This window comes from Malus domestica, chromosome 13 (assembly GCF_042453785.1).
Source record: "Malus domestica chromosome 13, GDT2T_hap1".
NCBI classification, from domain to species: Eukaryota; Viridiplantae; Streptophyta; class Magnoliopsida; order Rosales; family Rosaceae; genus Malus; species Malus domestica.
The window spans coordinates 8,182,626-8,201,031 of record NC_091673.1 but is presented as its reverse complement, the minus strand read 5'-3'; the positions used below and the strand labels follow the sequence as shown (position 1 = coordinate 8,201,031).

The window sequence follows — 18,406 nt, the reverse complement described above, 5'->3', positions numbered from 1 at the left end:
GAGAGTGAATATATATTTATATTCTCTTGTTTTGATAATGTGAAATATGATTGTGGTGATATGCATTTATGTGAAATGCATTATTTCAAAATTTTGTGAATAAAGTGGCATCCAGGTGACATATATATGGAGGACCACTCGCATATGTGGCATGTGCAATTTCCATGGCAACTATGGAGTTTTGTGAGTGGAAATTATGATTTGCATTGTGGTTGCACTATTTCATAATTTCTATGAATATGTGAGATACCTATATGTATTGTGGATTACTCACGTGTTATGTTGTGAGTACAGGTTCCTGTGGATTGTAAATGCAGGTTCCCTTGATGATTTTGATGACCTGAGAGTGAAAGGACTGTGAGGTTCCCCTGGGTTTCGATCCCCTAAACCTCTGGAGGCCTACATGGCTAGACTTGTACCATATCCTGTGGGAAGGGTACTTGGTTATGGGGTGTGGGATTAAATGGACATTCTCGTTACCCTACTTCGTGCTGTTGTGGTCTAATTGAAGTGAAGGTAATCGACCGTGGGACCAGTCATCAGGTTGGATTATGTTTGCACACGAATTATGAAGGTGAATCGTGGTGACGGTTGTATATAGCCAATAATGGTAAGTGATTCTACCAGTGATAATGATTTGGTGGGAATTTCTTATATTTGATTGCCAATTTAAATGGTTTGGCTTGAAACTGTGATCTTTGCCTAGACACAGATGATTATGGTTTGAATTTCGATGTTTATTTGGCCGATGATGGTTACGGCTTGAATTTATGATATTTATTTTGCCAAGGATGAATGTGGCAAAATTTTCTGATGTTTGGTATCGCCGGTGATTGTGGTTAGGAATTTTGAGGAAGAATCGTGGTAACGGCTGCGTATAACCAATGATGGTAAGTGGTTTACCAATGATTGTGATATTTGTTTTGCCAATGCGAATTCTGACTTGGTGTGATATTTATTTTGCCAATGTATATGGCTAGAATTTCTAATATTTATTTTGCCAATGAATGTGGCTGGGAATATGAGAATGTGGATGAGGATCACGATTATTTATTCGTTGATTTACTTATTTTTTGGAACTTGAATAAAATCATAGACTGAGGTTATGATTTTATTCACTATAAATGGAATGGTGGACTTAGCTCTAATTCATTTTTTTGTTATTTGAGGGTAGAAATCTCGAGGACGAGATTTATTTTAATGGGGGTCGAATGTAATACCCTGAAAATTTAAAATATATGATTATGTGGAATTTTTTTAATTGGGAAGTAAAATGATGAAAATGTCCCTCGTTGACGAAACGTAAGTTTATGAGGACGTATTTTATCCTCATATGTGTTATCGTATTTCTTGGCATATTTGGATAGAGCTCAACCCTACGAAGCTCATAGGTGAAAACCGTTTGCGAGTTCGGATTATAACAGTATAGTTATAGATATTTGAAGTCGTGTTACTAAACTAAAGTTATTAAAGAAATTAAACTCCTACAAGGTGGGAAGGAGAACGAAGGAAGGGCTTGGTTTTTTGCCCAATTAGTTAATGGGAAAGTTAAAAAAAAAAAAAAATAAATAAAAGGGGGAGGAGGGACCCGTGCACCCACGACAACTCAGTTTTGAACCGGTGAAATTTTAGGGGATTCTCAGCGTTTTTTAGAGGATTTCCACCCCACCTTCACCTGCAATCTTTTCCATAACCTTTCCTCTATCAATTTAGCCATAGATTGAAGGGTTTAGGGCCCAAATTCGTGAAGGAAGACGCACGGCGTCATAGGGGTTCAACGGTGATTCCTCCAATCTAACGAGTTTCACCACCCTTAATCAACTCCCCTTGGATCCAGGAATAAGACCCGACTGGTTGTTGGGGCGTTGGAACACCAACAAGGTCGAATCGAACAACACCTATCTTAGGGTTTCCGGCGGGTTCGAATCAATTTGGAGCTTTTCCAGGTCAAATTGGACTTGGCCGCAGGTATAAAGTTTGTTCTAATCTTTGAGATCTTTATTTCTGTAATTTTTTAGAACTTTTAAGAATAGTTGAAATTTTCCTGCAAGTTGGGGTGGCCGACCGCATGTAATATTTAGGCTAAATTAGATATTCTGAATTCAGTTTTAATATTTGTATGACGTTGGTTGATTGTTTGAACCTAAATTCACTACGATAAGTTACTTGGTCAATATAGGAATCGATGATCCGATTGTTGGATCGTCACCAAACTTTGAGACATTATAATACATAATATTTGAGGACCTTGGGAACTTACGGATCGGGAATCCGACGTACAGATCTTCCCGAATTAGATTTCTAAGTTCGTAAAATAAAATGTCGACTGCCACTTGAATTGTGATTGGCAGAGATCCGGCCGTTGGATTGTAATAAAATTTTAGTATGTTGTTCTAGAAACATAATGTGAAATCCCGACCCCGGAATTTCACTATTCATTACGTATCTCGTTATTTAAATCCGTATTTCACGATTACGTTATTTCTATTAGTTAATTTTAATTCTGTTAATTTTGGGCATTAAATCGAATAGTTTTGGGTTTGAACTTTAATAATTAGTCTTTAACTTCGTTGACCTTTCGAGGTCACAAGTAACGTTTTCAAATAGGTCTCGAAGCCATGAGCGCTTAGGTGAAAGACGTTTGCAAGTTCGAATTATAACAGTATAGTTACAGACGTTTGAAGTTGTGAAACTATAGATTGTAGGAATTATTTAACTTCCACTTGTGGGTAAAAGGCTCAAACACATATTGGGTGAAGGGACCGATTAATTAGAAGGGGGAAAGGGACCAATTAAAGGTGGAAAAGATTAGGCAACAACAATCGAAAAGGGGAAAAAGAAAAGGAGATGAGGGGGAGGTCTCGGCCAAGGAGGAAGGATGGAAAAGAAGGGGGGACGAATCGGAGAAGGGTGTGGACAAGTGTAGGGGGGACCTGCGGTCTTCTACCCTTTTCTTATTTACCTACCTAAACTTAACTTCTCTAACCACTATCATTTTCGATCTGCTTTGTTTTGTTCACTGACAATGTGATAGTGATACCCCCATCATTTATCAAGTCTCAGCCTTGGGTTTTTGGTTTCAAAAGGAAACCAAACGAGTTCTTGATCCAGCTTTAGCATCATAGTATCTAAAGTTTCTAGCTTTCTGAGTTCAGATTATTGGGATAAGGTATTCCACTTTGGTTTCTTGTCATCAGTTGGATTTGGAATGCTTTGGTTCTGTTATTTTGATTTTTTTTTTCAATGAGTTTTGTTATTTCAAATTGGCATGCTTCAATATGGATGAGAGGTAGTTTTTGAATTAAAGAATTAGAATTCCAATAATTAAGTAAAGATTGGAAACAATATTTCTTGAGATACTATATATCTGCAGATTTAGGATTATTAATTTATTGTGAGAACATACATTTGGTTGAAGTGTTTTGGTTGATTATCCTGCTATCTTGGGGAGATTAGTGAAGCAATAAGGGAGGTGCTCTCTATTTAGTTGTCACTAGATCGCAATGTCTTTATAGATTATAGAATTTGTGAGACATGAGCTGAAGTCTTTGCACCATGTTGATGCACATATGGTAGTATTGAATTAACTCTTTTACACTATTGGGAAGTGGTTATTAGTTTTATCTCCTTGGAGTTAGACCACGTCAAATAACTTCTCTACTTTCTTTGCACCGAGCCCTAGTGGCTGTAAATGCTTGTGTTATGTGGTAATCTAATAGTACATTAGTGCATGCTGAAAAGTCCCTTATAGCTTTAGTTTAACTATACATCTTCATTTCCAACCCTCAAAGATGTATATTGGTCTTGATTATGTTTTCCGGATGATTTCAACTGTGGTACGTTAGCTAGCTATTCTATAAGTCATGTGGGTTTAAAAGTGGGATCAAGTTTTATTCTCATGCTACTTCCAAGGTTGTCTTGCTTTCTTGTAATTGCTATGCAAGAATGTGCTACAAATAATATGGAATTTTTTTTATGATCTGGTTGCTATTAATGAAGTCCAAACATTTATGTTTAAGAAAAATGTTGTGCAGTTGGCATGGTTTCACATCTCAGTGATAGCTCTGATGGATCACTACTTATATCATGATAAATATTGTTCCACAAAGGAACAAGATGTGTGATTACCAATAGGTGGCATTTTACCATTTATGAAGACAAACTTCGTGCACAAGATTTGGTTATTTCTAGTTTTGCAATGTTACATCGTAGATGGTTTGATTTGATATAGGTTTATCATTTCTATGAGTGACTTTAATATAACTGATATTGGCGATTATCCTATTTTTGTAATTATTATCCTATGTAGATATGATTTGGTTTTATAAATATGGTTTATGTTAAATTGTTATTTTTAATATTTAGCTATCGATTTATTTTTATGAAATGTGATTTGAGGTGTATATTGGAAATGTGGTTTGAATTGCATGATTGGTATGATGTGATGAAATGTGAGGGCTTGTAGTGGACTATTAACCCAATATCATGGGGTTTGTTGCTTCGAGACTTATTTCACATATCGTATCATTGTTCCATTTCTTGTTTCGTTAAGCTTTTGTATCTTAAGTACTTGGTTCTTGTATTGTTTCTTCAAGCCGTTGTTGTATCCCTTGGTCTTCCACTTGATTTCGTTGAGTGATGGTCCTGAATCGTATCATGGTTCGGATTCCGTTGAGTGATGTTCCGGAATCCCTTCGATTCTGCGATTTCGTTGAGTGCTGGTCTGGAATCGTACCTTGAGTTTAATTCCATTGAGTGGTCTGAGTGATGGTCCATAATCCTTTTGGTGACTTGGTTCCTTGGATTTGATTTCAGCTTCAGAGATATAAGCTTCGGCCGAACTGTGTCACTCTAGCCCTGCATGTCAGTGTGTTGTATGGGTTATTATTGGGTGTGATTATTGGATGTAATTGTTATGATCATGATATACCGTTGACCAATATGGTTATAGATTATTATTGCGCCTCGTCGATTGTTCCTTGAGATGTTGCAAGCTCTGAATTATGCATTATGTTGAAATATGGCAGTTTATGTGATGAATATTCGAGTGTAGTGAAAAGTTGAACTACAAATGGCTTGATCCCTATTGAGGGTACGTAGGCAGTCTAACGAAGAGGTTAGATGTAGTCATAAAGTATACGCAAAATTATTATGCATCAGGATCTTGAATTATAATTTGTACATATCCAAAAGGCGGGGTACGTTGAGTTACGGCATTTAGTGATGTCATGTGTCGATCTTGGACGTATGTCGGGATCGGGGCGTGACACATGATGTGAACTATGAATGACTTGATCCTTTCGTAAGGTACGTAAGCAGTCTAATGAGGATGTTAGATGCAGCCATAAAATAATCCAAATTTATTATTGTGCTAGATTTCTTCTAGGAAAAAAATTATTATGGTTAATAGCGTGGAAATTGGTCATTAATTTATTTTGGCCTATCACCGGATTTTAGCTTCTGAATTAGAAATTTTAGGGTCGTTACAGGGAGATCTAGGCCCTTAGTTTGTGTAAGGTAGGCCTGTGGAATAGGTTAAGGATCACATAATTCAATTTGAGTGATTCGTATTTCTTGATTTTTGGACTCCGAACAATGAGATATGAAGAGAATCTCAACTTACCCAAAATAGTACATTCTTGTTTGTTTGCTGAGAAGAATATGATAAATACTCTTGTTATTATTGAACAATATTGCTAGCACCTTGTTGTATATTATTGTGTATGGGGTATACGTTTTCCATTTTAATAAAGAGCCATTTTGGAAATATAAAAAAATAACTAATGAGTCTTAATTTTATAAGTGCATTGAAATTCTTTGGTGTGACTGCTTGCTTATCTGTTTGTATCAAAAATACCTATGGTTGGCACTTCATCATTTTGTATTAATATTAGTTTACTTAGGTTGTACTACATGTGAAAATGCCGACGTTGATATAATTAGGACTAAGGAAGTAGTACTAATACTAAAAAGTAATAAGAGTGTATCACATAGTCACATGTTATCGTCACAATAAAAAACTAATTAACAAATAATTTCTTTTACAAATATATATATATATGGATAATTCCCTCTAAAAATAACTCCCTTAAACTTCTTAAACATGTAGGGTGTGGCAACGATGCTGCGTGGCATTGAATGTCTCGTATTTGTAGCACTATGAGCTATCTTTTCTACAGCAATTAGATCTTAGGGATCTTAGGGCGCGTTTACTAATCCGTAATCAAATTAAGAGGAATTGAATTGAGGAGGAATAGAAATGAGATGGAATCATAATCAGATTCCTTTTGAAGTTGTTTACTAAAACTGGCAGGAATCGGAGTAGGAATGACATTGATTTACATAACTGTTTACTAATTCACATGAATCGGAATGAAAACTATTGTGATTACTAAAATACCCCTAGTTTAATTAATCAATTTTATATGCTAATTATTTTTAGTAAATCTTTTATTCTTTCAATTTTTTTTTCAGATGAGAGAACAATTATTACTTTTTATTTTTTAGTAAAACTTTTATTATTTTATTTTTGGATTTTTTTTAGTTGAAGTCCTGTGCTTATCTACTAACCCAGATAAGAGAACCCATTGTTGTCCTCATCCAAATTGGCATCATCTACAACCCACGGCTCATAGCCTCATCCCGGCGGAGAGATCACCTTCCTCGACGACGTGCGAGTGTCGGGGCCTGTGCCTCACCGTGGGACTCCACAAACCTGAGCGCCAATTCGGTTCTTGCTCGGGTCTCTCTCACCTGAACCCGCTCCTCTCCCTCGACCTCTCTGGTACCGCTCTCTTCTCCGTCATTTCCATTTCCTTTTGTTGCTGAATTTTCTGTTATTATTGGCAACTGGGTTCGGATTTTTTGAAGATTTGATTTTTGCTTTGGGTATGCTTTGCTATTTTTGGGTTGATTTTATTTTGCCGAATCCTATGGAGGAGGATTTTGAGATGGTAGAGCGAGAGGAGGTGGCGGATGAGTAGAGAACTACTGGAGAGGATGGCGAAGGACTGAAGGTGCAGGGCATTTTGGGAAGGAAAATTTGATTCCGGATGGAGCCTTCTCCCCGGAATCCAAATACTACCTCCTTCTAGGTAATCCAATTCCGACAATATTAGGAATTGAATTCCTGATTTTACGTGGGACCCGCAGAACTGTTCATTCCTCTTAGGTTGGTAAACAGAGCAATAATCAGGAATGGGGAATGATTCCCATTCCGCCATATCCTTTCCGCCTATGTAAACACGCCATTAATGTTTAAATCTGGCCATTCATTTTATGGGATATTCAATCTTTCGTTATATTTGTAGGAAAATATGTATATGTATTCAAATGATAGCATTAAATAGATTCTAGTTTGGTAAATAACAACGTTGAATCTGCATACCATTCAACTCAAATCCAAACATGACAAATTAAACTGCCCATGAATATAAATGCAAATCCCTAATTTTGTCCTTACATGTTCATGAATCCTGCATGCATGCATGGGCAAGTGACTTTGGCGGATACGGACAAAGTTTCGCTTCGGCGGTCCAAAAAGATTGAAAATCTTGGATTTTAGCTCGAAAAATCAAACCATGCGACCATCAATTCTGCTGCCACGAGTAGACTTTTGAGCATACCAAGAATGTCAAGCAAATTGTCGCCACGTGTAACTCACAGAATCCATTGACATGTCTCTGTTCAGTACTTGAACTTCTCACGACTTTTCTCCGCCGGTGAAATAAAGTAACTGAGCATTGTATTAAGATATTTCGGGATCTTGCCACTCGATTTTAATGGATCATAGGCCAGGTACTGTTTTTTAGGAATTTAGACATACTGATGGAGAGATGAATTACCAAAAAATTAGTTTGATTATAATAAAAATACGACATATTATAAATGTATTATATGAGCATTATGTGGAAGACACATGGAAATGGCTATTTAGAAATTGACTAGACTTTGTAACGTAGACTTGTAACTAAACAAAACATTAAAGTGATTGATTGTATAAAAAATTAAGTTAAAAGGGGAGGCTTTCATTATCATCTCATGATGAGGTCACATTAGGTACGACCCGAGCCCTAAGATTAGTATGACACCTAAAGAAAGTTGACATTCTACCACAAAAGCAATTTGCAATATGGAAAGTAGTCTAATCTCTTATAAACTCTTACAAGGTTTCTCCTTTGACCAATGTAGGACTCTTTTACCTTCACATTCTCACACGCCCTCTCATATGTATCGAATTTTCAAGTTAAACACATGGACAACACGAATTGAATGACATGGAGCACGTGTGGCAATCAGACTTCATAAGTAGGCCAACCTGTTTTGATATCATGAAGAAAATTAGGATTCTATTATAAAACCAATTGGCAATATAAACAGTAGCCAAACTTACTCATAAGCTCTTGCAAGGTTTATTCTTTCACCAATACGTGACTTTTTTACCTTCAACATTCTCATACCATCTCTTGTACATGTGCAGCAAACTTGAAGAAAAGACTTCTTAGGAATTACATTTCAAAAGGCAAAAATATGAAATCTAGCATACTTAAAAAGAAAAATACTGCTTATAAATTACTCTTTTACCTTTACATTCTCACACCACCTACAAAAATTCCTTTTGGTTCCTTTTGGACCTTGTTTAGTTGGAGGTTTGAGGTGACCAACTCAATTAGCTTACTAAAGAGTAGAGAGTCAGCTATGATGCTGACTAATGAGTAGTTTTACACTCACGATCACAGCTTTCTTCTTCCCTTTTATTTTCTTCTTTCTATTTTTGTTGTACAAAATATCTCAAGAGAACACTAAGCTAGGTTGCCGTGATATTCTTCTGGATTTCCGTATCACAAAATCAATTAGTTTGACTTTGCAAGATAGTGATATATGAAGACGTGTGATCCTCTAATTTTTCCTCCATCCACTTTAGGCTCACTGACAATAAACCGGGATTTTTATCATAATATAGGGCACTGTCTTCCATGACGTTATAACCGATACGGAAGATTAGACGATGGTAAACAGATTGATTGAAAATGAAGAATCAAATACTGATACGTCAAACGATAAAATAAATTTTATTAATGATCAAATTCGAACAAAAACATTAACATCAACATTAAGAATCGGCTCAACATCATCTTATTGATACATCCATTAAGTATGATGTCTTGTTAAATCACCGAGGAGACAAAGCAAACACAATGGATCTCAAGTGAGAAGTTAGGATACGAATATCATGAATAATTCTTCCATCGATAATACGTTGATCTACAAATATAAGGGTCTGTTTGATATTTTATTTGAATCCAACTTTTTAAACTTAAAAATATTTTTCAAGTTTTAAGTGTTGAAAACATATTTGATAAGAATCTTTTAAAAAAATAGACTCAAAATTAACTTAAAAATGAGTCTATCTTTAAAAAACACCAAGAGTATTTTTAGAATTTTAAACTTAAACTACCCTCGTTCTCTCTTCACTTTCCTCTCACACCAAACTCCTTTCTCTTCTCTCTATCATTTGTATCTCTCCTCCAATCTTCTCTCTCCTGTCGCTTTCCTTCTTTTTTCTCTATCTCTCCTTTCTCATCTTACACTATGTTGAATTTAGAAGTTTTTAGTGTAGAATGAGATTTTTCTCTTTAAAAACAATTGTGAATTTCATACTAAACAATTTTTACAATTTTAAAGAAAATTGTTTTGAATAAATATTCTTAAAAAATAGTTTGAAAATGATGAATTTTTTTTCAAAAATACGATACCAAACATTCCTTAATTTTTTGTTTTGTTTTTAACTAGTAAATAGTAATACAGAAGAGCAAGAATCTAACCTATTAATTTCAGGAACAAGAATAACTGTCGTTAACTACTTGAGCTAGCTTATAGCTACAAACCCTCGCAATGTTATCAGATATTTTTCAAAAATAAAACGATGAGGGTAAATGTGTGAAAATGCACATGAATCACGTGACCCGAGTGAGGAAATACTTTAAAGTTTAAACCTTTTTAACCACTGACGGAGGGAAGACAAAAAGTTAAATCCGTGAATTACGGATCTACCGGAGGCGTTAACAGCGTGGAGATACTGTCAAAATTGGTGGTGAAGAACGCTACCACGTGGACGGATGGTCAGCTCATATTTTTATAACCACACGGAATTGAGGATTCCTGTTCCCGTACCCCTGCTTGGAGACATCTGCTGCCACTGGAAATAATGGAGTCGGTTCGAGTTGAATTTACCTAACTACCCTCCAACTACATATCTGTATTCTCATTTTTCCCGACCAAAACAAGAAAAATGCATTGGTTGGTATATTATTGTAGTTATGTTTATACATGCAAGATTTGAAAAGTTAAACAATGGGAATAGAAAAGGATTAATTTGAAAGGGATTCTAACACAATTGTGACATGAGCGATTTTTAATTTTTGAAATTTTTTTTTCAGTATGTTGGGATTACGGTTCAGATAATAAGTGTAATAATTAATTGGTTGAAATTTTTCTTTTTAAATTTTCAATCAATTGTATTATTAAACTTGATATACTGAGCCATGTTTAACAAAATTATTACCATTGTATAATAAATATGTCACATGGGATGGGAGTTCCAAAAAAAAAAAAAAATATTGGTTTTAGGGTTCCAACAAGCTAGCTTCAATTTTGTTGGTATATTTTAATTTTGGAAAGGAGGGACCATGGATCAAATAATTCATAACTTTTGGAGGCGACAACGTTCAATCTAATGCTAATTGTGGCTATTCCTTCCTAAGCTTTTAAAGAAAAGGAAATCATAAAAGAAAATGCATTTGCATATTTGTTTTCTTTTTTGTTTTTTTTTATTTAAAAAATGTTTACTAGTATTGGAAAAGGGGAGAGGGTTTGAAACTATTACATAAATTATGAGAGAGGGAGTTTCGAACCTGAGATGTATGGGTAGAATCCCAACACTTTATCACTAGAATATTTGACCAAATGCAAAAATGGAAACGTGTAAAAAAAAATGAGAAAAGAGCAAGTTAAAACAATGCAAAATCCAGACTTGCGGGCATGGGAGGCTGAAATGCCTCCGTGAGTCTTCCTGGCCCCGAAAGGGGCGGATTACCGTGGTTTGCCACCAGTTATCTCCCTTAAAAAAATTATCATTAATAAAATCTTTTTTATCAACAAAAAAGAGTTTGAAGTATTATTGTGTCCATTTCAAGTTAGAATAATTTAATAAAAGTTTAATGCCACTTAATATTACTGTTTAGTAATATTCATTTTCACTTGTAAATTATATTATTATGACAAGCCTATTATAAGCTTAGCTTACTCCTTCACCCCTTTAATAATATATACTATTGTTTGGTGGTTATTAAAATTAAAACCAACAATTTTATACACTAGTATGCAATGAAAACAATGTTTCGTGATGAGTAACAACATTTATTGATCTAAAAAAGATCGGGTATTGCACATGTAGGCATATATTTCCTCTAATTAAAGTATTGGACATGATTAGGCATTAGATTAGATTAATAAGTGTAACTAACATTGATCACGATATATCCATAATCTAGTAATTTGGGGTCGTATTGGAATGTCACATAAATGCAAATGGGAAATTAGGAACCAATGGTTTTCACTCGGGGTGGCATAAGTGGGCACAAAGTCACTCCATTTTCTATTTGCCACCAAAATTTTCAATTGACGAGGCAATTTCGTCATTCGCGCACATTTATGACAGATCCGCAAATCGACAAACGAGAAGGTCGGCAACTGTCGGCCGCTGAACCAGGGAGACAAATGCGGCATATTTAATTATATCAATTAATATTAATAATTTATGTATATGGTATTTGTAGGATCTATTTAAAAAAAAAATCAATTAAAATAAAATTTCAAGATCTAAAATTGATGTATTAATGGGATCTACATAATAAAATAATTAAAAATTATTTGACATCATATTTTCTCATATGTCAATCCACATAGGATTGATATATCAGTTAGATTCTGCTCTTACCTTCAAATTTGATTACATGACATTCCATTTAAGATTTGACATCTCATTTGGAGATAGTCTAAATTGAGATTTTTAAGTGCTAAAAACAGTTTCCAATATATTCATACAAACATTAACATTTGAAAAATCGAAAAACCAAAATACACACATCCACTACGTATGTGAGCCTGATTCATCTACTCAGTTGTAATTAGCGTATTTAATTGCATAACTCATAAATAGATTATCTATTCAATTCACTACAATTTTACTTCAAACACTCCATCCTTTTAACCGTCACATTATTGTTCCATATGAAAAAAAAAGAACCATTAGGCTTTGTAAATATCAAGTTATTCATTTATTTGACAAATATAATAAATCGACGGTCAATTTAAGTAATTTTTTCAGACACAATATTTGAAAAATTGAAAATTGAAATATTATCAATTATTAAATATGCAAATTTTCACAGAAAATTTGTAGGACCTTTTACATTTTATTTTAATCATGACTAAGCGAAACAAATTTAAACAATTAATAGGAAAGAGACACCATAAATAAACTCCCAAGTCCCAATTAGTTTTCAAACAATTTCTAATTATTTCTTTAAACAGATATATATATTTTTTTAAAATTAAACAGCATAAATAAACTCCTGAGTGCGGAACACATGTCACAACCACAGTGCGGTTGTCAGCAGATCTCCACTCCTCAGAACACCAAAAAAAATCCAATCTCCCTTCCCTTCTGTCCCTCCCCAAAACTCCGACAAATTCGCTCCTCAATTTTTGATTCTTTTTACAGACCTAAACTCTAATGAAATGGGAATGTACAGATCATCGACGAAACCCTAATTTTCAACTCGGTTGCTGGAATTTTTCCAAATGCTCGTTTATGAAGCCTCCATAGTCCCCCCCCCCCCGGTTTCATTTTTCCGGTACTCAGCTCCCTCCCACAAACCCTAGCTGCTCGGAAGGATTTTTAATTTTTCGATTTTGTCAGCGGCATTGAGCTGTAAATTCCCAATCTGTTATCCGAAATCCCTCGTTTTGGGTGCTTCTGTTCCGCATCTGAATCGTAAGAAATTGCCGGGTTGTGGTGGTAAACTCTTCAAGTTTAGTGCAGCGAGCTTCTCCTCCATTTCTCATCTATCTCTCTCTGCTCGCGCAAGTTTGGAGTTTTGTGATTGGCCATGGTGGTTTCGTAGAAGGTCGTTTTTCGATTCTGTTCTTTTTTTCGGTGTCTGAAAAAGTTGGGAGTTTTTGGAGGAATGGGTGGAATATCCCAATAGAATTGTGTGGGTTTGCTTTTCGACATTGCTGTCTGAGATTCTGTATCTTTCGCCATTGGATGAAATGTCCAAATCAATTCGTTTTTGTTTTATTTTGATTTTTTTTTTGTTCTTCTGAAGATAATTTATTGTCTGAATCAACTGTGAATTCTTCTTTTTTTTGCCTATTTGATTCATTTTTTTTTTCTGGGGCCTGTTGATTTTCGAATGCTCTGTTTGGTTTCCGAGAAAATAAGTGTTTCGAATACGGGTTCATTTGATAAGTATTCCAATGTCAAGGAATGAATGAGTGGGCATAATGTTATGATTGGATTTTCAGTGGAATGATTGGAAGATGTTATATTCATGTGCTTATTTTGTTTTCTGCTTAATCCTCAGTTTTCAAAGAAACCCAACAGTGCACATGTTGTATTTTCACTGCCATACCTATTTAGTCTACGCAGTATTAGTTGTAGCAATTCGATATATTTCTATCTTAACGCTCTAGATGTTTAATTGTGAAGCTTCCTTTATGCCATGGCTAATTCTGGTTTACGATCTTTCCTAACAATGCAGGTGTTTAAAGTTGCATCATAGTCTTTCAAGTGAGTTTGAATCATGGATATTACTGAGGTTGAAGAAAGCTTATTCGCGGCCAGCGATGCCAAGGTATTAATAAGTTATGGGGAACAATCAATACAGTTATGTTTACTAGCGAACTAGAATGTGTTTATATGCATTTTGAAGTGTCCTGCATTTTTTTTGGGATCACTGTCACCATGGGTCCTCTGAATATCACCTTTTGATTTTGTCTTATGGTTTTATCATCGTAGATCATTGGTTGACTCTCTTTGTTTTCTTCTGCAGTTGCATGGAGAGCTGTGCAAGACACTCTCTGCAGTTTATTGCAAAATAACGTCGATATTTCCTTCTTTGGAAGCAGCTCGACCTAGGAGCAAGTCTGGTATCCAAGCTTTATGTTCGTTGCATGTGGCACTTGAAAAGGCTAAGAATGTTCTTCAGCATTGCTCCGAAAGTAGTAAACTTTACTTGGTAGGTATTCCCTCAATATTGCATTTGTAATTTATGCAGTTATTACTACTCCAACTTTTCGAGTAAACAATTATTTCCCCGCTTCTACCGTGGAGGAATAGATTTCTCTTCTGGTGTTTAAATTTGTTTCATTCATGATGAGGTTGTGTAGAAATTGTGTTGTGTGTATAATGGCCTAATTATTTTTTATCATTCAGGCTATAACTGGGGATTCTGTGCTCTCAAAGTTTGAGAAGGCTAGATGTGCTCTCATGGATAGTCTTAGGCGTGTTGAAGACATTGTTCCACAATCTATTGGTTGTCAGGTAATTATTCTTTAAGGCCCTTTTGCAGTTTCTTTTCCTGGTTGGTGGTAATTGCATTTGAAGTTTTTGAATTAACTTGTGATGCTAGCATTCCGTGGTCATGTTGCTTTGTGTACATCACTTAGATGTGTTCTTAACACAGTATATTGTTGATCTTGTTTCAGATTGAAGAGATTGTTAGTGAACTTGAGGGTAGTGTGCTCTCACTTGATCCCTTAGAGAAGAAGGTTGGCGATGAAATAATTGCACTACTCCAGCAAGGGAAAAAGTTCGACAATTGTAATGACAATAATGAGCTGGAATCTTTTCATCAGGCTGCTATCAAACTTGGTATTACCTCTTCCAGGGCAGCTCTTACTGAGAGAAGAGCTTTGAAGAAAGTCATCCAAAGAGCCCGTGCTGAGGAAGATAAGCGGAAAGAGTCAATTGTGGCTTATTTATTACATCTTATGCGAAAATACTCCAAGCTGTTTAGAAGTGAAATCTCAGATGACAATGATTCACAAGGTTCTGCTCCTTGTTCTCCCACTATTCAGGGTTCCATTGAGGATGCTGGGCCCGGTGGCAATGTTCAGGCATTTGATCGACAACTGTCAAAACTTAGTTCTTTTAATTTCAAAAGTTCTTTTAATTCCAAGCCATACAATCGGAAATCAGGTCACATGCCTCTTCCACCTGAAGAATTGAGGTGTCCGATATCTTTGCAGCTTATGTATGATCCGGTCATCATCGCTTCTGGTCAGACATATGAAAGGATTTGCATTGAGAAATGGTTCAGTGATGGGCACAATACCTGCCCAAAGACTCAACAGAAGCTGTCTCATCTTTTTTTAACCCCCAATTATTGTGTCAAAGGTCTCATTACTAGTTGGTGTGAACAGAATGGAATTTCTGTTCCTGATGGTCCCCCAGAGTCTCTTGACCTCAACTATTGGAGGCTTGCATTTGAGTCTGAGTCCACTGATTCAAAATCTATGGGTAGTGTTGGCTCTTGCAAGGTGAAGGGTGTCAAGGTGGTTCCCTTAGATGAGAGCCATACCATAAAGGAGGACGTTGGAAATGAAACAGAAGATGCGACTCCATTAGAGGAAGAGTCTGAGCTTGATGTTTTCGAAAGTTATCAGGATCTTTTAACCACCTTGAATGAAGAGGAAGACTTCAGGAAGAGGTGCAAGGTAGTGGAGCAAATAAGGCTCTTGCTGAAGGAGGATGAGGAGGCCAGGATGTATATGGGTGCTAATGGATTTGTTGAAGCACTTCTACATTTTCTGAGCTCAGCTTTGCGTGAAGCGGGTTGTTTGGCTCAGGAAAGTGGAGCCATGGCTCTCTTCAATCTTGCTGTCAACAATAACAGGTACAGTTGTTTAATAATTTTAAAAGAATCGAATGCAATAACTAGTTTATTTGACAATATTTTGATTCATTTTGTACTGAAAACTTCAGAGGTCTATTAAGCATCAAAATGCGGTGTCTTCAATAATAAAAAAAGCATCCGGGATAGGGTGAAGTGTATAAATAATTGTCTACAATGTGTTGACATTTCCTTGCGTCATGGGTGTAGAGAATGATGCATTGGCTTTCATGATTTGTTTTTTAATTATTAGATGTTGATTCTCCGTTTATCACTTGGAATGTGTTGAATGGTCTGTATCTATGCTGTGCAGCATTTTGAGTAACATGTCAGAATTTTTGGTTCTGTTCTATGCTTCTCTAAACCTTGGATACTTAAGAATAGTTTTAATTTCGTTGATTTTTTTTTTCCAGAAACAAGGAAGCAATGTTAGCATTAGGGGTGATTTCATTGCTGGAGGAAATGATCTCCAATCCCAGTTCTCATGGACCTGCAACAGCGCTCTATTTGAATCTCTCGTGCCTCGAAGAAGCCAAGCCTGTAATTGGAACAAGCCCTGCTGTCCCTTTCTTGACCCAGCTCCTTCAAGCGAATGTTGAAACCCAATGCAAGCTTGATGCCCTCCATGCCCTGTACAATCTATCGAGTGTCCCGTCAAATATTCCTACACTTATTTCAGCTGGTATTATCAGTGGTCTCCAATCCCTTCTTGCGGACTCTGGCGATCAGATGTGGACAGAAAAATGTATAGCTGTATTGATAAATTTGGGTTCAAGTAGTTCTGCCAGAGATGAAATGATGTCGAATTTGAGACTTATAAGTGCACTAGCAACAATTTTGGAGGCTGATCAACCCATTGAGCAGGAGCAAGCTGTCTCATGTCTCTATATGTTGTGTAACGGGAGCGAGAAATGCAGTCAGAAGGTCCTCAAGGAAGGAGTGATACCGGCATTGGTGTCTATTTCCGTTAATGGCACATCAACAGGAAAAGAGAAGGCTCAGAAGCTGTTAATGCTGTTCCGTGAGCAGAGACAGAGAGACCAACCACCTCCTGAGGCGGAGGTGCATCTGTCTGTTGAAAATAGTGACAACCCCATGACTGCACCGGAACCAAAGCCGCTATGCAAGTCCTTCTCAAGAAGAAAGATGAGCAAACCATTTAAGTTTTTATGGAAGAGCAAAAGCTATTCTGTTTACCAGTGTTAGCTCCCATGGTGCTGTAAATTTAAGTGTTGTATCATCTTTTTTTTCTTTTCTATTTTCTCACTCTTTGTTTCTTTTCAAATAGCGGAACGTACAGCCCCCTGTAATTTATGGATTTTGGTTTCGCATTTACCTTTTGAGGTAGGAAATATATATATGTATTATAATTGCTTTTTTTTTTTCTTATTACTTTTTTTTATTTTTTATTTTTTTAACAAACGATATTATCTACACTAAAATGGAGAGGGTGAGCCTAGCCTCACAATTAGTTAGTAATAATATGGTTCAAATCTGTCTTTGGCAAGAATTAAACCTAAGACATATCACTTACAAGTGAAAAAGAATATCACTCAACTGTGGTACTAAGCGAGTATACCTTCAATTTTTTTGGTTATGGTGTATACAATTGGATCATAGGGACTTAGCAAACTAGGGATTTTCACTTGTGTTTGTCAATGCATGGGCCATAGGCAGAGACCCTAGCAGTTGGGACAGTCCCAACTCATTTGAGTCGGAGACGTTCTTGGGGTCGGAAAATGATGTTTTAGGCCGGAATTTTGAGCGTATTCTTTTTGGTAGCAAGAGGAGAATATTCGTGGCTTCTGTTGGCAATGCAGCTGTTACACTTGATTTTGCGGTTACCTATTAATTCATTTGATTGGAAGCTTGAAGATAGAGTTGTACTAGAGGCTATGAACATAGAGGAGAAGTTTGGGCTCACCTTACAGATGGCTCAACCTCTAATAAGAGTTGTTCCCAACTAATTGGAGATTCTGTGGTTTCTATAATTTATCAACATTTTGTTAACTTTAAGAGATTAATATTATTGAAACATTGTATTAAAATGAGATGTTTTGTATATGTAGTGGGACAACATGTCCCACATTTTGTTTGTTTTTTTTGGTGAACTAATACGTCCCACACTGGAGAAGAGTGAGAGGAGGCAGGTTGAAGTGAGGATATGTAATAGGCGATCAGAATGGCCCATGTCCTAGGTTACTGACCTCCATTGCACTTTGGGAGGGGTGCTCACCTAAGGTCTGCCCCAGTGGTAGAACCTACGTCATATTTTGTTCCTGTGAGGGCCTGAGTGCGCGAAGCCCTTGTCCAAATAATAATTCCAAAGTTTTACTTTCCATAAGTGTTTAAATAATAATTTTCCAATTTTGAAATAAATAAATAAATAATAATTCGAAAATTTTATTTTTTCCGAAGTGTCTTCATACCATCAAGATTAAGTTCTG

At 36.0% G+C, this 18,406-nt stretch overlaps 1 protein-coding gene across 1 annotated transcript; it reads left to right on the top strand.

Annotated features, from left to right (window-relative positions):
• The first annotated feature begins 12,622 nt into the window (after nucleotides 1–12,622).
• LOC103403146 (U-box domain-containing protein 6) lies at nucleotides 12,623–17,329 on the top strand. Its single transcript, XM_008341973.4, has 6 exons — nucleotides 12,623–13,190; nucleotides 13,827–13,919; nucleotides 14,118–14,303; nucleotides 14,501–14,608; nucleotides 14,773–15,962; nucleotides 16,373–17,329. Exons 2-6 carry the CDS (start codon nucleotides 13,869–13,871, stop codon nucleotides 17,163–17,165), a joined length of 2,328 nt encoding a protein of 775 aa, XP_008340195.3. The 5' UTR covers nucleotides 12,623–13,190; nucleotides 13,827–13,868; the 3' UTR covers nucleotides 17,166–17,329.
• Nucleotides 17,330–18,406: the final 1,077 nt, after the last annotated feature.

What these genes read in the sequence shown, in the direction of transcription:
- LOC103403146 (XM_008341973.4), top strand. Translation starts at nt 13,869, where the DNA reads ATGGATATTACTGAGGTTGAAGAAAGCTTATTCGCGGCCAGCGATGCC. An exon ending in TCGCGGCCAGCGATGCCAAG is followed by an intron (nt 13,920 to 14,117) that starts GTATTAATAAGT and finishes TTTCTTCTGCAG; the next exon opens with TTGCATGGAGAGCTGTGCAA. An exon ending in CACAATCTATTGGTTGTCAG is followed by an intron (nt 14,609 to 14,772) that starts GTAATTATTCTT and finishes ATCTTGTTTCAG; the next exon opens with ATTGAAGAGATTGTTAGTGA.